The sequence below is a fragment of the Lissotriton vulgaris genome, chromosome 7 (assembly GCF_964263255.1).
Source record: "Lissotriton vulgaris chromosome 7, aLisVul1.2, whole genome shotgun sequence".
Lineage (NCBI taxonomy): Eukaryota > Metazoa > Chordata > Amphibia > Caudata > Salamandridae > Lissotriton > Lissotriton vulgaris.
In genome coordinates, this window is record NC_141695.1 from 357,331,716 (window position 1) to 357,356,301 (window position 24,586).

The 24,586-nt window shown below is 45.6% G+C and overlaps 1 protein-coding gene across 3 annotated transcripts in view; it reads left to right on the forward strand.

Moving 5' to 3' along the window:
- LOC147701580 (transcriptional enhancer factor TEF-1-like) overlaps nt 1-21,669 on the forward strand; it is a 199,095-nt gene extending 177,426 nt beyond the window's left edge. For all 3 annotated transcript variants that reach the window (XM_086930239.1, XM_086930240.1, XM_086930241.1), the window contains exons 10-13: nt 8,538-8,711; nt 9,143-9,283; nt 18,673-18,825; nt 19,883-21,669. In XM_086930239.1, coding sequence (XP_086786365.1) covers nt 8,538-8,711; nt 9,143-9,283; nt 18,673-18,825; nt 19,883-19,996 — 582 coding nt within the window. In that variant the 3' untranslated portion in view covers nt 19,997-21,669. The remainder of the gene's footprint in view (nt 1-8,537; nt 8,712-9,142; nt 9,284-18,672; nt 18,826-19,882) is intronic.
- The last annotated feature ends 2,917 nt before the right edge of the window (nt 21,670-24,586 follow it).

Below are 24,586 nucleotides of genomic sequence, written 5' to 3' on the forward strand. Positions count from 1 at the left end.
TGGAGAGCCCACAAAACCAATTGTAAATTCCAAGAGGGAAACACCACCTGATCAACCACCAGACCCCACCAGGGGGACTGGAAAGCAATAAGCACAACCCACCACACCACAAGATTGGCTGGACTAAGACCAAACTGAAAGCCATCCTGGAGAACTCCAACACCTGAGGCAGTGAATCGGGAAGTGGAACCACCCACCTCCGAGAACATTAAGCTTGAAATGTCTTCCAATTCCGAGCAAAAGAAGACCCGGGAAACCACCACCAAGATGCCTGTACAGAAGAGGAGACGGAGGCTGAACAACAAATCCCTACTGCAAGAGCCAAGCAGCCAGCTGGAGGATCGCCAGGGATCGTACCCGGAGACATGGAAGCCTCAGGAGAGATGAAACTAGCAGGAGCCGCCATCCCAGGTGCCCCATTGTCACCAGCAATAGAGGAAGCCAAAGAGTGCAAGACCATGCCAAAACCACTAGAATAATCTGGGCCTTAGCTCCCACACCAGAACCAGAAACCTCTAGATCACTGGAAATGGAGGGAAGCAAACCGACCAACGGACAAGGACACAGCAGGGCTACTAACCCCGAAATTGACCATCTGTGGCAAAAACCCGGCGAAAAAGGCAATTCCAATCAAAGGGAGACCACCTGATTAGGAACCGGACCTAGAACCAGCAGATGTATATGAATGGAATGGGTCGACCCCACCGAAAACAACAGAACCTCCAAAGACTCGGAAAAACAGTCATGCATCCAACCGAACGACTGCAGACAGGCAGGCCCTAGTGAGACCACAGGGCAAAAAACAACAGCAAGGGCAGCACCTAGAAATGAATGAATGCCACACGGAGCAAAAGAGGATGAAACGTACACCGCCAAAGTATAGCTGCCGACATAACAGCCAGCAGCTCCACTAGGACCAGGAAATCCGACACCACTGACCCCACCGGCAAGGCCTCTGCCTGAGTCCCAAAAATCCAACACTAAGGATCGAGCTGTCACAGCCCCATATGATGCAGGTTGAACACCAACTAGAGGCTGTGAAAGATGCCTGCAGGCCACAATCCACCTTGCGAGCCACAATATCGAAGGCAAAACATTAACCCAGAATAAAGCGGAACTGCAAATAAGGGGCCAAGACGGAAACAACTGTGACAGAATGGGGCAACAATGAATCCCCACCTATCAATGGATAGAACTTGTGAAAGAAAACAGGTAACCAGGCAATGCTCAGGCTCAACCCAGTACACATTGATCGCCACCTTAAATAAGGGGTGCAATGTCAAAGCCACCGCTGCAGGAAGAGGTGTGGCGCAGCGGCCAGGACGACTGACGCTGCATGCTGGGAATCACGGTTCGATCCCCGGCGGCAGGGGTCTGCCCAGCACCATGTGACTCTGGGCAATAGCTTGCTTAATCTTCCAGACGGCCCCCAGCGCCGGGAAACCTACTACGGGTAGCTGTGCGCTTTACAGATACAGGATTATTATTTATTATTATTATTATGTTATTAGCAGACGCAAAGCCACAGCCAGAAAGAATGATGCAGATATGAGGCACAAGATCTGCCAGAACATTCCCAGAATCAACTACCCGCCAGGCCCTACATGCCTCAAAGTGACGGATGCAGCCGAAGAGATGGACTCTGGATCATCCATCTACCGGACCGAATCCTTCAGAGCGAAGGAATGGAAAACAAGACTTTAGCAATCCCAGCATAACAGGGCCTGGACTCCAACTACTAACCGGAAAACACACACCAGCGGGGGCACCACCAGCCCCTCTAAAACGTAAATCACTTTGACAAGGCTCAGTAATGCACCAAAAATAGGGATGCAGAGATACCAATGCCGCACACTCAATTTCACAATGAGAGTCTAAGACCATAGCCACTAGGCCACAATGAGCATTGGTACCAGAAAAAAGGGTCACCTCTAATCCTGCCAAAAGCTCAACAAAATGGACAAACCAGCAGTCAGATAACCGAAGTAGTGTATTGTCCCCGCCTAGCAAAAAGACCACAATCCAAAAGAACTCAACAATATCACCCCCAACAGCACACAACTGTCACTGGTGCATACAGCAGATCCCCTGGAGGAGCATAGCCACCCACGAAGACACACACTGCATGCTTCTCCCTCTACTACCTATGCCACGCAGAGAGCATGGAAGCGGGGAAAAACAGTGACAAGAAAGTACTATATGGAGCCCCTCCTAGTTAATCAGACCCTATGGAATCTTCGACAGTTGTATAGTAATCCGGGGACTCCGAAAGCCAGCCTCCGTATCCCACTTCACCGCAAGCACGAATAGAAAGGCACCACAATGCAGCAACTCCAGGAGCCTCAGAAAACTGCCCTTGCCCACAAGTTCCCCAATGCAGACGCAAAGCCAGTCAAGCTTGAAAAAAAGTAATAAAGAAGTAAAACATTTTTTTTAAAACACAGCCCCCACATTGGCTGCTGAGCTGCAGGCAGATCAACCAGTTGGCAACCTACTGCAGCTTCTAAGGCTCCATTGGCTCAGTTCGCATAAAGCAGACACCGAAAAATATCCGACCGTGTACTGCCCAAAATGGCTCTTGTTGCTAAGTTATATAGAGCGCATTGGCCATGACTCTCCAGCACTGCAAGGCTATTGATGGAGTAGAAATGTGCTGTAGTACGGACTGGACTGTTCCCATGGGGCACAGGGTCAGAGCTGATTTGCATATCGCCATTGTCTAACCCAGGGTGGTGTGGAGTGCAAAAAAACGATGGATTTGGGCCCAGATCTTTTGACTGGGATGAATGTGTGACATTGATCCACATTCGGTCCATCACCTGTTTTGTTTGCAATACCGCCATAAGTGCGCTGGGGATGCTCAGACGTGGGTCCCAGGCACTCCACACCACTGGAGTCAAGCTAGCCGGGCTGATGAGAGGTGTTACCTCGAAACAGGTCCGGTCCTCGGATGCTTGATTCCGTTCTGGGAAGGACATGGCTTTTGTAGTTCGGACTGGACTGTTCCCATGGGGCAGAGGGTCAGAGCTGATTTGCATATCGCCATTGTCTAACCCAGGGTGGTGTGGAGTGCAAAAAAACGATGGATTTGGGCCCAGATCTTTTGACTGGGATGAATGTGTGACATTGATCCACATTCGGTCCATCACCTGTTTTGTTTGTAACACCGGCAGCAACAATAAATGCAGCAGGTTGTAAATTGCACATGCTTACTGACACTAAAGAAGGAGGCTAAAACACATGGCCAGTTTAACATGTGCCTCTGGTGCAAAAACAGGGTAGTCTGTGGTTCTAACACTTGCCAGAGCCCCAGACAAGGAGCGTAATCTGCTCACTCACTCTAGGCCTCACAGAGAACCTTGCAGGCCAAACATTTGGGTGCAGAGGCGACACCGTAACTCGGCACCCAGACGTGCCCACCCTGGCCGGAGGAAGGCACCGCAACCTCTGACCGGGCAGGCCGCCAACACCTTGCGGGCCCTAGGGGATCTAAAGCCTCCCAATGGGGAGTAGAATCTGCTACCCCACGGCATTGCTGCAAGTTGAAACATGCCTCACACAAACACACCTGCAAAAACAACAATTGATGGACAGAATGCAGAACAATGTCATACATTCACCCCAGTACAGAGATCTGGGTCTAAATCCATCGTTTTTTTGCTCACCATACCATTCCAGTTTGAACCCAGCCATATGCAAATCAGTCTTGACCCTGTGCCCAATGGGAACAGTCCAGCCCGAACTGCCAGGCCAGGTCCTCCCTGGACTTGGAACCAAGCATCCTAGGGCCGGTTCGGGGTTTCACCCCTGATAGCTTGACTCCAGTGGCATGGAGAGCACTGGACCCACGTCTTGGCATACCCGTCCCACTCGGGGTGACAAATGCAAAAACAATTGATGGATAGAATGCAGAACAGTGTCATACATTCACCCCAGTACAGAGATCTGGGCCTAAATCCAACGTTTTTTTGCTCACCATGCCATTCCAGTTTGAACCCAGCATATGCAAATCAGTCTTGACCCTGTGCCCAATGGGAACAGTCCAGCCCGAACTGCCAGGTCCTCCCTGGACTGGAAACAAGCATCCTCAGACGGGTTACACCCCTCTTCAGCCAGGATAGCTTGACTCCAGTGGCATAGTGAGCATGTGACCCAAGTCTGGGCATACCCTTCCCACTCGGGGTGACAAATGCAAAAACAACGATTGATGGACAGAATGCAAAACAGTGTCATGCATTCACCCCAGTGCAGAGATCTGGGCCTAAATCCATCGTTTTTTTGCTCACCATACCATTCCAGTTTGAACCCAGCCATATGCAAATCAGTCTTGACCCTGTGCCCAATGGGAACAGTCCAGCCCGAACTGCCAGGCCAGGTCCTCCCTGGACTTGGAACCAAGCATCCTAGGGCCGGTTCGGGGTTTCACCCCTGATAGCTTGACTCCAGTGGCATGGAGAGCACTGGACCCACGTCTTGGCATACCCGTCCCACTCGGGGTGACAAATGCAAAAACAATTGATGGATAGAATGCACAACAGTGTCATACATTCACCCCAGTACAGAGATCTGGGCCTAAATCCAACGTTTTTTTGCTCACCATGCCATTCCAGTTTGAACCCAGCATATGCAAATCAGTCTTGACCCTGTGCCCAATGGGAACAGTCCAGCCCGAACTGCCAGGTCCTCCCTGGACTGGAAACAAGCATCCTCAGACGGGTTACACCCCTCTTCAGCCAGGATAGCTTGACTCCAGTGGCATAGTGAGCATGTGACCCAAGTCTGGGCATACCCTTCCCACTCGGGGTGACAAATGCAAAAACAACGATTGATGGACAGAATGCAAAACAGTGTCATGCATTCACCCCAGTGCAGAGATCTGGGCCTAAATCCATCGTTTGTTTGCTCTCCATGCCATTCCAGTTTGAACCCAGCCAAATGCAAATCAGTCGTGCCCAATGGGAACAGTCCAGCCCGAACTGCCAGGCACATGGTCAAGACTGATTTACATATGGCTGGGTCCAAACTGGGGAGGCGTAGTGGGCAAAAGAACGATGGATTAAACCCAGATCTTTTGATGGGGGAGAATGTTTGCACTGTCCGCATTCCGTCCATCATTTGTTTGCTGTAACACTTTTCACCCTACGTGGGATGGGTATACCCAGACGTGAGTCCCTTGCTCACTGTGCCACTGGATTCAAGCTAGCCTGGCTGAAGAAGGGTGACATACCCTGAAACGGTCCCAGTATGCTTGTTTCCAGTCTAGGGAGGACCTGGCCTGGCAGTTCCATCTGGACTGTTCCCATGGGGCACAGGATCAAGACTGATTTGCATATGGCTGGGTCCAAACTGGGGTGGCGTAGTGGGCAAAAGAACGATGGATTTAACCCAGATCTTTTGACTGGGGAGAATGTTTACATTGTCAGCATTCTGTCCATCATTTGTTTGCTGTAGCACACAAACACACCGGCACAGCGTGGCAATACGGGGGTATCATGCTCATAAAAAGGAATAGTAATTGAGGAGGGAGGTTTATACGTTGGGAAGGGATTGTGCATGGAGGCACAGGGGCCTCTCTACATAATTCATCACGGCAAGAAGGACAAGGAGGTAATAGGAATTGGCCTTGGTGCAGGTCGAGTTTATTGACCAGCTCCTCAATGGAAGCAGGCGATCGTCTTTAAAAAGGTCACTGACCATTTCCAGATTGACTCATGCCAGAGACTAAGATCTCTGAGGCCTGTTATACCAGTAAGGGTTGAGAGCCCACAAGGGGTATTGCTGGGGCACATGGGATTGCCATCTTGGTGAGGTTGAGTGGATTGGCAATGCAGCGGCGCCTGGAGGAAGCAAAGGTGATAGTGGAGACGGTGAGGTGATGTGAGTAACATTGTATTCAAGTCTCCGACCTGGAGTGGTGGTATCTGTATTGTAGCTTCCTCTTGGAAAAACACAGTGAGACACCTACTCAGCCCCTGTATTTGAGCCACTAGGTAGTAGAGCTCCAACTGCGGAGCCCTCAATTCCCCAGAATCATCCAGAAGAAAGAATTTGTTCATTGCCACTCTCCTTGTCACAGAATGCCTGAACAAGGCACCCAGGTGCTGATCTAGGTCCCAAAAAACTGTGCAGATAAAGCGAATGGTAAATATGCAAAAAGAGTGGGGGGGGAGGAATTCACCTTTTTTGTTCGAGCCTGGGTAGCACATGAGCTGCTCTGCGAGGCATGCAGTATTAGAGTAATGACTTGAAGCTACGCCCACTCTCCACCCTTATTTTTCATTGGCTTGTGTCATTGTTCTATTGTCTTTGTAAATACGAACTTCTGACTCATTAATAGGCTTGTTAGTCCCTCCTTAGTACCACATTGTCTTCATTTGTAACCTCCCATGAGAACTGGTCATTTTACTTCTGTTGTTACATGGTATGCCTTATTTAACCTGCAAGCACTATTTAATTTAGGGAGTTTCTCCTGCTGCACGCAGCAGGCACGACATGCTTTCCTGCAACATTCAGGGCACCATGCTTGCTTTCACTTTCTAAGCAGCCCGGAACAATGGTGGCTGCTTCTTTGAAATAAAATTGCATTTACACGAGTTTGAGCTATTGGCATTGTAAATGACAATGTCTTTTATGTATGTGTTAATTATCCAAAAAATGTTTATGTATAGGGAGCTACCCTTTCTGGCAGGAAAAGGATTGGGTAAACAATCTTAAAAAAACAGAGTTCCCTCTCCTGAGTTCAATGAATCATAGGTGGTGTTAGAATCCCACAAGGGGACGTATACATCACTGGAAGGGATTAAGATGTTACACGTATACATCACTGGAAGGGATTAAGATGTTACACCGGTTACCAAATTTACAACTTCGTGCTAGTAGGGCCCAAAGGTACCTTAAACAACATGAAACAATTTTTATAAAAACATTTTTAATTCATTTATTTGATTTTTTTTTAAAAAATTGATCATAACATATTAATGCAATTAAAATCATATACACAAACGTTTTTCGTGAGGTTCAGACATTTAAAAAAACATACAATATTCTTTAAAAATTGCTATTCTCGCAATGTTTCATACAGATATTACAACATCAAGTTTACTAGTCAAAGGATTTCTATAGGAACGAAATTGTCGACGCGGCGTTTCGGTGCCTCTTTATTATCTTGCACCTTCTTCAAGGACTCGTTCACAGCTTTATTTTATCCAGGTTGGTTCTTCCCTGGTTTTGTTTTACAGGTCTCTCTGAGCACGTATGCATCCGCTCATATTTCTTTTATCCTTGTGTGTAGATTTTATCCAAACTTCACTCAGGCTAGGGAAGAAAATGGACCAACTTCCAAACAATCGGGGTAGGAGGAGGACGCCGTGCAGTTCAGCTACCAGCTACAAAGTGGACAGCTAATTTCAAAATAAGCTCCAAGAAAGTGACTACTGACTGTATGAAGAAAAGTACAGAGGGATTAAATGCAAAGCAATTCCTTTTTACCACAAAGATAAAGTGGTGAATGGAACAGCGCAAGGTAGCTCCCAGAGGCGTCCCCCCAACCATTTAAGACAACAAGAATATAGGACTGGATTGAAGTTGGTCGAGAATAGCAATTTTTAAAGAATATTGTATGTTTGTTTTTAAATGTCTGAACCTCACGAAAAACGTTTGTGTATATGATTTTAATTGCATTAATATGTTATGATCAAATTTTAATTTTTTTTTCAAATAAATGAATGAAAAATGTTTTTATAAAAATTGTTTCATGTTTGTTATGGTACCTTTGGGCCCTACCAGCACAAAGTTGTAAATTTGGTAACCGGTGTAACATCTTAATCCCTTCCAGTGATGTATACGTCCCCTTGTGGGATTCTAACACCACCTATGATTCATTGAACTCAGGAGAAGGAACTCTGTTTTTTTAAGTGTGTTAATTATCAAAACAGATAAATAAAAGGCATTGTCATTCACAATGCCAATAGCTTAAACTCCCGCAAATGCGAAACCTATTGCATTGCAAATGCTTGTTTGAAAGGGATTTGCGACTATTCAGGGACAGGGGAAGTGATCTCCAGAACAATATCTAGGAGGAAATGGCTGGCACCTCTGTAGCTTATTTTCATCCTAAAAACAGATCTCCGTTTGTATATATCACTTGTTTACCAACACATTCATGTAAACACCTTGGATGAAAATCAATGTTTGTTATTCGGGATTTTGAATGTCCTAGGAGAGTATGAAGTGTGTTTACCCTCCCAATACCTGGCTGTGCCATTTGCAAACCTGTTTATGATAGAAACTCCTACCTGAGTAGCATTTAGCTTAAAGAAAAGAAAGAAAAAGGGATGCAGGGAAGTTATTCTTGATTATCCTGGTTGGCAAAGACATGACCATAAAACAAATGGAGCAGAATGTAACCTGTGTATTTAAGTATTTTGTCCTGTCAGGTTTTCTATTTCACACAGTATATAGAGTAGCCGTATACAGTAGACACAATCTTTGGGCATCATGTGTGCACTGATGATATGCTTTCTTTTATTCCTGTGCAGTACAACAAACACCTATTTGTGCACATCAGCCAGTCCAACCCCACATACAGTGATCCGCTCCTGGAGGCCGTCGATGTTCACCAGATCTACGACAAGTTCCCAGAAAAAAAGGGGGGGTTGAAGGAGCTGTACGAGAAGGGCCCTCCCAATGCCTTCTTTCTTGTAAAGTTTTGGGTGAGTGTTTTGCTCCACCAGGAGACAGTTTTTTTTCCTGTCTTGCTGTATAATTGCTTATTTTTTCTTACTTACACGTGCTGCACTTTTTGCATTTTATTTTCTTCTTTTCTTCATTCTTTGTACTTATTTCTTTCCTTCGATCTCCCTTTCCTTCCTTTATTCCTCATTATCCCCCAAATTCTTTCCTTTTTTTCTTTACCTCTTTTCTTCTCCCTTCTTTTCCATTTTCTATCATTCTTCTATTGTTTTTTTCTTGATTTGTTTTGTTACCACCCCGTTTTTCCTCCCCCACTCTCTCCTTTTTTGTTATGCTCCTTCTTCCTCTCCTCAAGTTCAGTGGTTTTAGTGTGTCTGCATAATATTCGAGCCTCCATTCTCCTTGCTTATTTTCTTATGTTTTGTCTCACCTTATTTATTTACTATGGCAGGCTGACCTCAACACCACCGTGCAGGACGAGCCGGGCATGTTCTACGGGGTGAGCAGCCAGTATGAGAGCCCAGAGAACATGACCATTACCTGCTCCTCAAAAGTCTGCTCTTTCGGAAAGCAAGTGGTGGAAAAGGTTGAGGTGAGCATGAGATGGTAGGGAAGGGTTTGGTTAGTGGACTGTTTGTAGTAGTGAAGCTGGGATGTTGTAAGTCACAATGGGTGAAATCTGTATGGTGTTACCTTTATACAAGTACTTTAGAGAGTATATGGGAGTGAAAAATTCCCACTTCACCAGGCCAATTCCCGATGGTGGCAGGACTGCCCCATGGGACCATTCAGATGCTAAGACTGATGACTCCAAGATCAATGTGGATGCCACTCAGAGCTATAGGATGGCAAGTTCATATTTCTTTTCTAGGGGTTCTCTGCATCATCATCAGATGCTTATCAATAGGCCATCCCTTATGAATCCATTAATTCATTAGAAAAGGTTATTTATCAGTGACGCTACTTTTCCATGTTGGGTATCTACTAGTTGGCAAAAGATCTTGCCTCCAAAGAATACACTAACTGGGCCTTAGGGATAGACATTGCCATAAGCTTTTTGCTGTCCTAGTATTTCAGTCAAAATACAGGCTCATGCTTTTTCTGGTATTCACACTGTGCTGTCAATAAGAGTGTGTTAACTATGTCGGTCTTTATTGTCGCAAGCAAATAACTGTCCTTTTTAAGTCTTGCCTAGTGACGCAGCGCATACGCTGCTCGCCTTGGCGAGATCTATTGTCGGTTTCTTGGGCGAAGGGAGACAGGAGATGTGCACGCGCCCGGAGGACCGACAATGTGCACGTGTACGCCTCTCGCGCGCATATGGCTCGTGTTTTTTCAGCACAGCATGCACCTCTCTCCGTCGACTCCAGAACATCTTGGAAGCTCCCGGGGACTCTGCACGGCGTCAGCAGTCTCGGATTCGGATGGCCGTTCTTTGATTGTGGGCAAGTTGTTGTAATATGAAGCTCGTAAAAACGTTTTCCCTGCGCCTCACAGTGCCAATTGTTTCTCTGATACATAACAGTTCAGACTTTTCCTTTGCTCCCACACTTTGTTCACAGCGTGGCAGCTGTTCCTTTAAATTTCCAACTGCGCCACATTGACAGTTGCTCCTAGACTACGCATGAGTCATGAATGTTCGCCGGCATATCATTTTATCAAGATCTGTCAGCACCAAATTGGCCTCAGATTATTTTACATGTACTCTACTCAGCTTCACGCATTTGCAGTAACTTTTTTCTCTGATTACCTTGCGCCGTGCCTCCGCTTCAACCCACAATATCGAACTGCGTCAATGTGACAGTGGTCTTTATATCAAAAATGTACTTTTAGAGATGGGATGTCTTGCGCTCGCCTCAACTAATCGCTTTCACAAGTTTGCTTTTTTCCGCTTTTAAAAAACAATCCTCCTGCTACACTTAAACATGGTGTCTCTTTCACTTTACAGCATATCACGCTAGTTCCTCTTTCTTTCAGCGACGCTCCATATTCATTTTCTGTTGCACTAGACTTTTTCACCCCAAATCCACAGACTGTCTTTTACAATCCTCATGGGGGTGTCAAGTGCTCCTCTCCACCTTCCTTCATGGGTTTGTTTTCCTGACTGCTTTCACAGGATCTTGAAGTTCACGCTGCGACTTTGTCATTGAGCCGGCAAGTCGTCGCCAAAATTATGTTGTAATATGAAGCTCTGGGACTAATAAGCTTGTAATTAAAAGGCTTTATTAAGCTTCATGGTCAGGCGTGACTTTTCCCCACGCCAGCTCAGGGCAAGCTGCAGACGAGTAGAACGTCAGGCTCATTTCAGTAACCACTGGAACAAAAAAACACTAACAAAGCGAACACAACAGATTGCAAAGTATGCATTAGCAGAGCACTAGTTTACAACACATATAACTAATCCCCATCTCTTCCTCCTTGTTCTATCTTAAGTTTGAATGCAATGCCAACATTGTAGCAAAAGTAAATAAATACCATTTATTTGTCGGGGGCATTTTTAAGATGCGTGTCCTGTGTGGCGCACAGATACCCCAGGTTTTTCTTGGGCACTATATGCAATTCTTTAGACTCCGCGTGCTTTGCTACCACCATTATTTGCTCGCAGTAACTTCTGTCATGTATTGGTGCTGTAGTCTTGCACGTTGTCCAAAACCCTCAGGCGCCACTCTTGTTTTGCTTTTTCGAGGAGCGCCAACACTACCCACAGGGACTGTAACACTTCACATAAACACCAGTTCCATTACACTAGAAGCGCAGCCTCCACAGCAGGCTTGGGCTCTCACCTCAAGTGCACATAATATTTATTATGTCTTCGTCTGTGAAAGGGTGTCAACACCATCAGCTGTGTATAAGCCGCGCATGCTGTATACACAGGCCGTCTCACAGTACATACGGCGGCCTCTAGCAGAGTGCACCCCACATTTTTCTGATTTGCAGCATCTGCCACATAATCCATCATCTGCCGCATAAACTGCAGATTTTAATAAAAGCGGTTGTAGCTCAAACGCATCCAAAGTTACAAACAATTCCGCAATGCATGTTGCAGCTCAGCGAAAGACCTTTCGTAAAGGTTAACTGATCACCTTTGTCACTTATTGCCAAGGCCACTGGAATTATGTGGGTCGGGAGCACCGAATTATACGACAGAGTTCACTAAATTATGTGGCAAGTAAAGGAAAATTATGTGGCATGGCATTTTGTTGCATTTTTTTATATTACTACTCCATTATATTGCAATTCTTACTCGTGGTCATACTGTCTGTGCAAAGACTTCACCTTGTTAGTGCCACTTTAACAAACAAAGACGGAGAAAAGCAATCAAAAGGTGACCGGTTAACTTTTGCAAAGGGCCCACCACTGCAAACAAAGCCACGTCGCCACATTTTCAGTAACTTTGGATTCGTTTGATCACAAACACATTTTTTCTGTTAAATTCTGCAGATTATGCAACACATGATGTATTATGTGGGAAATGTGGAATGTCCATAATTATGTGAAAATAGCCGCTTAATTGCATAATTCCAGTGGCCCTTCTTATTGATATATGTGTGTTTTATACTGGTACTAATGAAATTAAACTCTTGCCCAGGCAGTGTTAACTGTCAAAATTACAAAATTATTGAGTAATGCTATCATAAAATATGACGAATTATGCCACATGATTTGCCTTTTCCTGCCACATAATGTAGTCAGCTGTGCTAAATAATTTGATCCTCACCTGCCGCATAATTCCAGAGACACTGGCTATATAAAACAACATCAAATTCCACCTACAAATAACTTTAGAGAATACCAACACGCTTGAATGTCTGGATTTATTTTGTTTGCTGCTAGAAACTTCCACAAATATTAATCTTTTGTAGTATCAGTCAGTTATCTCATTTATATGGTGGCTAAAACAAAACGAGAATTTGTAATGCAATAGGTCTCGCGTTTACGTAAGTTTAAGCTATTGGCATTATAAATGACCAGGCCTTTTATTTATGTTTTAAAAACCAAAACATAAATAAAATGTATTGTCATTTACAATGCCAATAGCTCAAACTTGCGTACACGCGAGACCTATTGCATTGCAAATGCTTGTTCTGTGTCTGGATGTATTTGTATTTGGATATTTGTAGAGCGCAACCTATTGCTCCGAAAGGAGCATCTTGGCGCTATGCAGATGTGTCCCATAACAATGAATATCTAGATTGCTGCCATTGCGATACTGTCTGATAAATTATAAACCCTGGTTTTAAGATGTTTCCTGAAAGCACTTTCTTTGTCAAGCATTCTGAGGCCCTTGGGCATAGTGTTCCATGCCCTCGAAGCCAGTACCGTAAGTGTTTTTTCTCCCTTAGTTTTGTACTTGTATCTGGGAATGTTAATTAGGTTGCCTCCGGAAGACCTCAGGCAACGTGGAGGGTCATAGCGTACAAAACGCTTCCTAAGGTACTTTGGGCCTATGTTATTAAGAGCTCTGAAAGAGGTCAGTAAAAGTTAGTACAAGATCCTCTTATGAAGAGGTAACCAGTGTAGGGTCTGAAGAGCGGCAGAGGCAGAAGATCTTCTTGGTAATTTCAATACCAGTCTTGCTGCCGCATGCTGCACGCTCTGCAGTTTCCTCAGGGTGGCTTTTCTCACTCCTGCCATCAGGCCATTGCAGTAATCTAACTGTGATAGTATTAATGCTACCACAACTGACTTTCTGGATTCAATGGGCAGGAAGTCGAAAAACACGAGTTGAGTGTCGTCAGCGTATGATGTAACTAGAATCCCATGAGACTCTATCACCGCTATTAAGGGGACCATATAGATATTGAAAAGTAATGGACTTAAAATGGACCCCTGGGGGACGCCTGATGTGATCTTTTTTTTCGCTGGATAGGTAAGGACCCAAAGAGACCGTTTGGGTTCTATTTGTCAGGAAGGATTTTATCCAGGCCAAAGCCATATCTGTCACACCTATATCTCTCAACCTTTTAATCAGGATATCATGAGAGATGGTGTTGAATGCTGCTGTGAGATCTAACAAGATGAGGACAGCATTTCTACCCTCATCTTGCAAAAACTTGATAGTCAGTGAGCTCAATAAGGGCGGTTTCCGTTGAGTGCCTAGGACGGAAACCTGACTGTTGGGAATGTAGGATATTATGCCTGTCTACGAAATCTTTCAGTTCATGATGTACTATTTGTTCAGTAATTTTTCCCAATACAGGAAGAAGTGATATTGGGCGGAGATTCGACAGATCGGTGGAAGATTTATTAAGTTTTTTCATTAGGGGCTTAACAACCGCCTTTTTCCAGTCCAGGGGGACCTCCCCTGAGCATAAAGACGCATTTACAATCTCATTAATGCTAGGGTTGACAGCATCAATGAACTGGTGGAGTATAAAGGGGGGACATGAATCTGTAGGGGCTCCTGATTTGCAAGCCAGAATCACCTCTCTGGTCTGATGCAGGGAGGCTGCTTGAAAGACATTCAGGGTATGTTGGTTGTTCATTCTCTGAACTGGCTGCTCTAAGACGGAGGGAGATGAAGGTGTTTGAAAATCCCTCTGGATAAGTATAATCTTCTCCTCGAAGAAATCAGCAATTTGATTACACAAAGCTGCGGAAGGAGGGATTTCTGGCTGAAGTACTTTAGGATGAGTAAAAGATTTTACAATGGAAAAGACCTTGCTTTGCTTCTGTTGAGCCTCATAAATAGCCTTGATATAATATTGTTTCTTTGCTAATTTAATACTGGCCATATAGGCTTTCCTCTGTTGAACATAGAGGATTTTAGCTGAGTCATCGTGGTTTTTCTCCATTTTCTTTCTTTTTGTCTACAGAGCAAGTGACTGTCTGCTAACGCCTGTGAGAACCAAGGGGCATTTGATTTCCTCCTTATGTCCTTATGGTGGTGTCCTTTGGGTGGTGCATTTTCTGTGATAATTTGATGCATCCAAGAGTGAAAGTTACGAGAGTCTTGGGACGTATCTCCTGACAATTTGGGGGCTTGTGACAATAGGGGGGCATTGAGCTTAATGTTGTCAATCACTTTCCTCCAGTTTGTATCGGGGATAGGTTGCTGTCCCATCTTGGGTGTTTTAACTTGTTCAGGTCGGCAGACCATGAAAGGAACCAGACAATGATCTGTCCAGATTTGTGGAGTTGGAGTAAGGGTGGTCACTGCCGAGAAATTGGAACAAACACCATCCAATGTATGCCCGGCAGAATGAGTAGGTAGTTTCACTTATTGTTTTAATCCAAAAATAGCCAAGGTCTGATGGAAACAAGTGGCTTGAATATCATTTATGGATTCTAATTGAAGGTTAAAATCCCCCATGAGGGTGAAGTGAGGGTAGCGTAGCAAAAGCTGACCCAGATTATCCCCGAGAGAGTCTAGAAATGAAGTGGCATTGCCAGGAGGACGATATACCAAGCCACCAGTAAATGAGGTGGAAGCATTCAGCATAATCGAAAATCCGATACTCTCTGCTCCTTTAAGAGAGCCGAGATCGAATTTGTGACATTTAAAGGATTTTTTGATGATGAAGGCCACTCCTCCCCCACGTCCCTTAGGTCTATCCTGCCTAAAGATGTTAAAGTTGGAAGGAAGGGCGGTGGCAAGATCGGTATTTGTGGAGTCGTTGAGCCAGGTTTCTGTCACAAAGAGAAAATCTAGATCTAAGTCTATAATCAGGTCACGGATATCCTGACTATGGCAACACATGGAACGGGCATTTATTAATCCACCCTTAAAATTGGAACAGCTTGACCTTAGAGAGACTGCATTTACTGACAAATCAGAGTCAGAGAATGGCCAGGAGGAGGACCATTTACAGTGGAAGCAGGAGAACGGGCCCCATAGCTGTTCCATGGGGTAGCAGCACGCACATACACTATTTACCTTGGGCCGATGTGCTAATAGTTCAATACCGCTATACTTGAGAATGGGGAGGACATCGTGTCCTGCGCCTGTCGCGGTCGTGGCGCGGACGGGCGCAGACGGGCTTGCCTTTGGCGCGCCTTCCTTCTCATTTGCATGGAGTGCATACACTGTATATGTGTGAACCAGCGCTGTGCGTGCTGGCATTAGGAAACATGTGTCATACTAGCTGAAAAGTTGCACAAACTTGTTTTCCATATGGACAATGCATAGTGTGAGCTTTGGCTCAGCTCCCTTCTCATTTTTGGATGTCATTATGGCCTTTCTTAAATTCCTGTTCCCTATTCAATGACTTTCCTCTATTTTTGTTTGTGTTGCCCGTGTTGTATTTTTCTTAACTGTGTTTCAACCTGGATGACTTGTATTCCTCCACTGCTGACATCTGGGTAAAAATGTTTTAATTTGTGTTTTAGAATTCCATGACAGTGCATTCCTTTATCCCATATCCGTTTGTTAACCTTCACAAAACCGCCCCTGCATTCTTCTGTTCCTCCTTCTTCCCCATTTCCAGTTGTCTGTTGCTCCCCAGCCCCCCCTGCTTTAATGGTTAATTATTCGTTTTTATAAAATTGTTGTATTGCTTCCCAGAGCCTGTCAGCTGTACATTGCTAATGGGTTGCTCACCACTTCTTTCGAGCTCCTACATACTTTTTCAAATGTACTGTTTGAAAATGGCCATCGGCATTCTTATATTGGTAAATTAAACTTTTAAAAATATGCTGAAAATGCCTACAATTGCATCTTATGCATGTATCGGTAGCCATCGTGGGATGCTTTTTTCTCACAAAGTAAAGGAAAAAGCATTCCTAGATGGCTGCCCATGTGTGTGCATGCCCGTACATACAATGTGACTCTCTAGTGCCCATTTAGTCATTTTTTTTAGGTCTCGCCTATGCAGCGCGCATGCACTACATGGGAGAGAGACCTAATGCCATCGGCACAGATTTGGGGGCAAAAACGTGCACGCGTTGCATTGCTTGCAATGGCAACGCGTGCAAGTCTGGCGATAATAACACAGGCCCCCTCTCCCTGCTGCCACAGGAGGTGAGACCCTTTTTCTTCTCTGCTATTTATCTCGCCCCTGCTCTTCCGCCTTGATCTTCTCCCTTTGATGCTGGTGTCAGCTCTCCTTTGCTCCTCAATCCTGCCTCGCTTTCCCATGTTGAACACTCTTCCTTGTTCCCTTCTGAGTCCCTTTATATTTGGCCTACGTCTGGCCACGCTACACATCTTGACCAGAAACTGTAAGCCTGCCTCCAGTGGGCAGTGTGGGTAGAAGCCCTCACTGGTCCTCGCCGCACTCCTCAGCTGTCTGCGAACGTGCAGGGCAGTGAAAGCAGTCTTGCCCTCTCGCCAGTCCGGTGGGAGCTGCAGCAAGTAGGGATGGCCGTCTCCGTCTTCAGAGCGTGTCCTCTCTTCGGCACAGAACCTTTCCTGCAGAAGGGGCCCCACTCGGGGTTTCAAAATAGCAGCGACGCTGGATGGCACTTCTCCCCAAGTGCTGTAAGTCGTGGACCCCTCGCTGGATGAGCCGTATCTGGAATGCACCACTCTCTCTCTATGCGACCCAAAGCTTTCAGATCTGCGCTGTCGGGAGATACCAGCAACGCTCACGAGGCGCTGGCTGAGAACTTCCTCCTTTTAGTGCCCACACATTCTTCACCAGATTTTTGAGGGCAAAGCGAAACGCTTCAACCGCAATGATTTAACAAGCATTGGCACCGAGTAAGATGAGCGTGGTCCGTTGCTGTCTTTCCACCGCCAGCCAACTATAATGAAAACCTGGATACAATTTACATTCAGGCCGAACACGTTTAGTTTCATTAATGTAACTAAGTTAGTTTATCTGATGCAAAGCTAATCAAACATAACTCGTCGCCTGCAGCTCTCTCCTGGCACAGCAGTCATGTAACTGTAACAAAGTACGTTTGTGCGCCTACTGATTCATTTCCATTCCGAGGCACTGCCCCATGAATTCATGCACCTCCGATAACAGGGCTAAATGTCAAGCAGAGCACCACGGGGGCCCACAGACCTGCTCCAGCCCGAGCATGTATAATGCTTTGACATTGGTTCCAAGGTGCGTTCTGGTTTCAAAATGTTGTTCTACAGACACTATATAAACGCACATGAGAGGTTTTGTTTGCATTCTTGTTTGTGCTCATGAACTGCAATAGGGCCGTGTTTTGTGTGTTTGGCAATTTGAAACATTTAAGCGTCATGTTCTTTATGTATGCATTTATTTGTTACTGTGTGCATGGTGTTTTATTCATGTGTGAATTTCAGTTATTTTTCTTGTTTTGGATAAGGGTTTGTGCGCACGATCGCGCTCGCGTGCTTATGTAAATTTAAAAAATCACATCCCTGGCAACATGAATTTTCTATGAAAGTACACACACATGTGCCCCACACCGGGTCATCTTGGTTGTAAGCTTTCAGTGAAAGACTCGTTTAGACCTGACAGTGCACTAAATTTACATTAGAGTTTGTTTCAAGCTGACGTATCCAACTTAAACAAGCATTGGCATAGCTAATAGGTCTCGCTTTTGGGACCTTATAAGTATTTAGTTAAGCAGCACAATATCCATCAACTGTTGCATGGTGAAACACTTATAAGGTCCCAAAGAAGACACCTATTGGCTATGCAAATGCTTGTTTTCATTGTAGCTAGCTACTTTTTTGCATGTCTCTCATAAGGAAAATATTAATGAAGTCACCAGATTTTGAAAGTTGGTGCTAGGACACAGTAAATTAGAAGCTTGTTTTACGAGGCTGAACTGAGGATTGATGCAAAGAAAAATTACTATTTAACAAGCCAGTTAATTTTAGGGGACGGCATGCCTAGCCAATATTTACTTTTCTGTTTAATGTGGATAGCTCCTTTGACATCCGTTCTGTAGTTCAAGCCTCAATCGGATTAAAGCAAGAGAGGTCTGACAGCCACCATACATTGTGGAGGGAATTTAACAGACGCTGTAGCCATGTGGAACAGGAAGAGGACAAGTGTTTCTTAAAACTCTGTTATCTTATCCCTCACCGCCACGCTATTTTCTTTATTATTTCAGACCGAGTATGCACGGTTTGAAAATGGACGCTTTCTGTACCGCATTCATCGCTCACCCATGTGTGAATATCTCATCAACTTCGTTCACAAGCTGAAACAGCTGCCCGAGAAGTACATGATGAACAGCGTATTGGAAAACTTCACCATCCTCCAGGTGAGAAGGGCCAGAAAGGTACTGCTGGAAGAGAGGAGTAGAGGGTCAATGGGTTTAAAAGGAGGGTATGAAAGTGGATGATGGAAGGAGAAGGCAAATTAATTCTTGATAAAAGGAATAGAAAAGAGTAGTAATTGAAGGGAGCAGTACAGTGTATGGGGAAAATAGAGGAGAAGGGTATAAAAAGAGGTAAGAGAAGTTGGACAGGAAGAGGAGAGTAGAATGGCATAGGAGAAAAGCATAGGCATAAGTGAAATGATGGGAACAAGTGAACGGAGAGGGTGGTAGAGGATTGGGGTATTGACTATTAACTGATAAGACAAGTAGGAGAGGGGATAAAATGTGTACGGTAGGGAAGAGGGTGAGAGGTATGGAAGGGATAAATCAGAAGGGAATGAAAGGGGACTGAAGGAGTGGTGAGTGAAGGGATGAAAGGTAGGTAGATGGGGTGTGGTAGAAGGTGGGGACAAGAGGGAAGGGGAGGGGTAATGAGAAATGTAAGAGGAAATAAGTCAAGTAGAAGGGTATCAGAGGAGAGAGAAAGGATGGGGCTGGAAAGAAAAGGTGTGGGATTGGAGAGATATAAGAATAAAGGGTGATAACAGAATTGAATGGGACCACCTTTAGGGAAGGAGAGTGGAAACGTTATACGAAGATCCAAAGAAAGGGCGAATGGGCAGATGAGAGCATAGTTTTAATAGAAAGCTTGGATGGTTAGATGACAAAAAATCATTAGGTGTCTCCCTCCGGATGTCTCCTGCAATGGAGGACATATTCAAAGAGGGGTGGGGGAAAAGCAAAAACCCTTGCTTCTGCCCTAATGGGCAACAAGCATTAACTATGGAGATGACGAGCGATGATGCATTGATGGCTAGGTAGAGAGGGATATGATGGAAGCATGTCTCCGCATTCCCTATCTTGCCTGATCTTTATCTCTGCTGATTCCTTTCTTTCTAATTTTTTTTTCTTCTTCAGTATTTTTTCTCTGTCACTTGCTCAGTGTTACTGTATTTCGAAGAGATCCAATCAACAATGCACACTTACTTTCTCTTTACAGGTGGTCACCAACCGCGATACTCAGGAGCTGCTTCTCTGCATAGCCTACGTCTTCGAGGTATCTACCAGCGAGCATGGCGCTCAGCATCACATCTACCGGTTGGTGAAAGACTGATCAAGAGGCCCTCTAACCCATTATGGACAAGGCCCTCTTTGGGACCGGCCATGCTCCAATAGAGGAACCTCTCAAAACGCTCCCCAGGGAGCCATGTGCAACACTACGAGGGAGGGGGAGACAGGAAGTACCCCTCACCTCGGCCAAACCTTCTCTGTGGTACTTAGGAGCCAAAAAGTATATATATAAATATATATATAAATATGAGTATATAAAGTGGGGAGATCCCAGGGCTGCACAAAGACTTTGAAACAAACCAAACAACAGCCACCGGGCTTTTGTGGAGGGACTGATGGCAAAGGTGCCTTATAATTGTATCGAGCCTTATGCGAATTTCAGACACAACCACTGCGTGCAGACTTGGAGGAGGATCTAACCAGAGAACGATGATTGAAAGAGTCACGACCAGGTTGACGGAACTCGCATGTTTTTTCCAGCAGATGCCCGGATGTGTCCGCTCTTGGTCTGATGTCCACCTATTGATCCTCACAATATGCAATGGAAATGCTTAAGTCAGAGCTTTTTAACTATTGCAGTTATTTTGCTCTAAGAACCAGGTCCTCATGGTTCTTACAACTCACCTTTGGCTTTGCGAAAGAGACCAACCAATATCTGTCCCACCCTGCTGCTCAAAAAGCTGCCCGGCCTGAACTGTGGGGTCACATCTCCCTAGTTTCAGATAATAGGGATCCCCGGGCTAGTCATCAGGCCATGTACATCAGGCATAGCTTATAAAACATTATAGCAGCTCCACTGTCCTTTCTATGGCCCTGCAAAGCCCTAGTTCTCAAAATCACTTTGATCTGGTGTTTCTATTGTTCTCAAGGAGGCCTTAAATGACTTGCCAGTATGTCTTGGTTGGGCCTCATGGAGGTGTGCAGTCTGTGAAGTAGCTGCAGTGATTTTTTTTCTTACGCCTCACTTGCTTTTCCACAGGAGCACAACATTTATTTGTACCTCTGCACTGGAGTGTTCTGGAATAATAGCTCTCTTACATCAAAAGCAGGATTGCACACCCATTAGGACTCAGGGGTTGTTGGCCAAACTGCACATCTGTAAAAAGTTTGCCTTGTTTGTTTTGTTTGTCAGATTTGGAGATTGCCCCCGTGCAGGTGTTCTGTACAACCATCTACAGACCTTTAAATGGCAGCATTTTGGAAACTGTGGTAGCAAGCTCCTCAAAGCAATTGCAATTTGATACAATTTGCCTCCATCCAATACTGTATTTTTGGGGTTAAGATGAAAGTGGATATATATATCTATATATCAGAATGTTTTTGTATTGATGAGAGTAAAATTGGCGTGTTGAGCAGTACTCCCTTGCAACCCCAGGATCACCAGCTCACACAGACAAGCCTGGTCCCATTCCGGGTCCTAATCAAAATGCACCGAACGTCCTTCTTTTGTAGCATCACTTGGACTGTTTCCCAGATGACTTGGGGACGGTAATTCCCTCGTGCCAGATTTGGACAAGTTTCTTCAAGCTGTGCCTTTAGTTTACCAGTTGAAGCAACGCTCTTCATCCCCATCTCACTGTTGGTGCCTAAAAATATGAATTTTCTTTATTTCGTTGTATTTGTTTTGTCATAAAAAAGCCAAATGATGCGCCCCTGTGTGGATGTGATATTTTGTTATGAGAATGGTAATAAAAACATGAAGTGTACTTACTAAAACTAGACGCCACTGTGATGCTTTTGATGGACACTGTTCCCTCCTCCTCTTAGTTTTATACTATTCATTCCACCTCTAACTGGCACACCACCATCAGTAACTCCTCTCCACCATTTTGTTTTGTTGTCACCTCACCCTCAGCAAAATCGTTGATTGCCTGAATCCTCGGCTTCTGTGTTTTGGGACACTCTAAAATATAAGTGAATGGGCGCAGAGGGCGGTGATCTAAAGTTAAATGAATTGACTGGTTATATTTATTACCTGAAGTAAAAACAGAAAGGGAGGTCTCCTTTTGTCTGTGTTAGGGGACAAGGAGGATACGTAGGGAAAGACGAGGAGGGTCCCCGAGTCAGTTGGCGTGTTAGCACCCGAATATAGTCATCATATACCTCAAAATGCCAGATATCAATTAAAATGTACCATAAACTTGAAAAAGCAAGAACCTCAGAAAGTGTGTTGAGTTATAAAAACAGTATATAATTTATTACAATTTCACAATAGGTTAAAAACATTATGTGCAATAAGCGTGCCCATAGGCTATCATGGTATTAAAAACAATAGAACATTGCAGATTAAATAAAAACAATGGATGACAGGGTTCACAGTTTTGTTGGTGTTGTCGACGCAGCGTTTCGGTGAGTCTGTGATATCACCTTCTTCAGGACAAACAATTCTAAGAGAGAACATTTACAATTAGAGTACATCCCTGTGTACATGTTAAAAAACATATTTTTTATCCCTATCTTATTGTTACATTAAAAACCATGGTATTGGTCATTTACTTTTTTTCCCATCAGGGCACATAACATTCAACACACTTCAAGGGGAGAGCCCATTCCTACAGGGTCTGGTTAGATAAGGTACATTTTCTTACAGGCATTTTGAACTATATTTCTACATCCTGGGGTCTAACAACCAGGTGACTTAAGGTCACCTATTCAGTAGCTTCTAAATGAAGGTTTTTTTCGAAGCGTACCTGTGAGTGATTGTAGAAGATTCCTCTTTTATTCAATTCGAGGAATGTTTTCATGCGTATGATATTATGTAGGGCTTCTGGTGTCTTACATTCCAGTAAGCATTACCTTAAGAGGAAGACATTTATATTCCCATTACTGACAGTCTTTTAGGTGTCTAAATTTCTGATTTCAGGCGCTGGCCTTACTTATCACGTATAAATTACCTTCTTCAATTTTGAGCTCTATCTTGTAGAGGATACCGGAGGGGCGCCACCGTATTATGTCCAACTGTTAAAGATAAGACATGTGGTGTCATGTGTGTTTTCTATTATACCACACCTTGTTTTACCATATACTTGGGTATCCAATACTACTTCCCCAGTCTTTAAAGTAACAGTGCTACTCACCTATATTTTAAAATTTCCTTTATTAGGTTTTGCCTCGGCGAAGATGCGCTCTGCGCATCTTTTCGGCGCAGGCGAAAACCTGATGAGTTACATAGTGTGGCTTGGTTCGGCCCTCGTCCTTGATTGGCTGGCTCCGTAAACGGAGCCTTGCCATTGGACGAGGGGCCTGTCCGTCAATGCCGGACCAGACACGGGGGCGTTCCCGACATTCTTTGGCTTTTGCCGACGTCACGGGACGCCGGGAACGCCCCCGTGTCTGGTCCGGCATTGCCGGCACTACTGCGTCTCTTCTTCCCGTTTCCCGCCCCGTGACTGGCCGGCCGGCCAATCCTAGCGCGGCCGGCCGGAAGTGCCCGCCCCCGCAGCCCGGGGAAGAAGGAGAGGAAGACGGAAAGCACTATGGCGGCGCCCGCGGGGAGAGCGGAGAAGTGCCTCTCCAACCTGCCGCTCTGTCTGGGCTGCCCAGCTGCGAGCGGGAGCCTCCTCTGCAGCACCATGCACCCCGGGGGTGGGTTCATCCAGGAGCAACGACCCGACGGATTTCGAGTCCCCCACGGCCCAGCAGCCTCGCCAGGCAGCCTCCAAGGAGGAAGGGACTCGCAGGAACCGACCGAGCAAGAGCCAGAAGCGAAGGTACCCCCTCCGACTCGCAGGACAGAGCAAGCAGCAGGACGACAACAGAGCTAGGCGGCACCTCGCGGAAACCGGGGTGCAGGAGTTCGTGATCAACCACCAGCTGTCGGAAGGCGACCGAGGCGGAGCAGGGTGCCAGAACGGCGACCCGAATGCACCTTAGGCCAGAACGGCGGTGCTCACAAAGAAGCGATCCAGGGCAGCTGGCAGATTGTGGCACAAGCAGCTGGGACAACTAAGGCACAGCAGCCAGGTCGGTACCAGGCGGCGGTCGGCGCGGGCGGTGGTGCCCCCGAGAGGACATAGGCCGGGGCGGGCGACAGTGCCCCCACAGCCATCAAAGGAGGTAAGAGACAAGGCAAGGCAAGGTACAGGGAAATAGGGAGGTAAAATGCGCCCGATACCTAGCAGCCTCGATAGGCTAGAGATCGATGTTGCAGCACTTATGGCGGCGCACCCGCAGAAGGACATGTTTGCAATGTTACCTCAGGCAGGGTTTCTCACATCGCAGTATGGCGGCGGGCCACCTAAGGGCGCGAGTAAAAAAAAAAAAAAAAAAATGGCAAGAGTAGCCGTTGGCACAGGCCGGTCGGGTTATCTCATGCTGCGGCTGCCGACCCTGGCGGGGAGGTCAGGGTAGAGCCTTAGAGCAGTTCCGCGCTGCTTTTACATCAGACACTCGTGCCAACATGGGATCTCAGCAAAGAGACACCAGGGAAATAGCGTAAATAAAGTAGTTAACAATAGACGGAGGACTATGCTACACGATACATGCCCCGGGCGCTTCCATGCAGGAAATGAGGATTAGAAACTGGCGCTACCATCGCCTCAAACGTGCTTGTGTTTTGAGAAACACTCCTCGCACCACACCCCCATGCTGCATCGGCTGAATAGACACAGATACCGAGCCCTTGCGTGCTGGC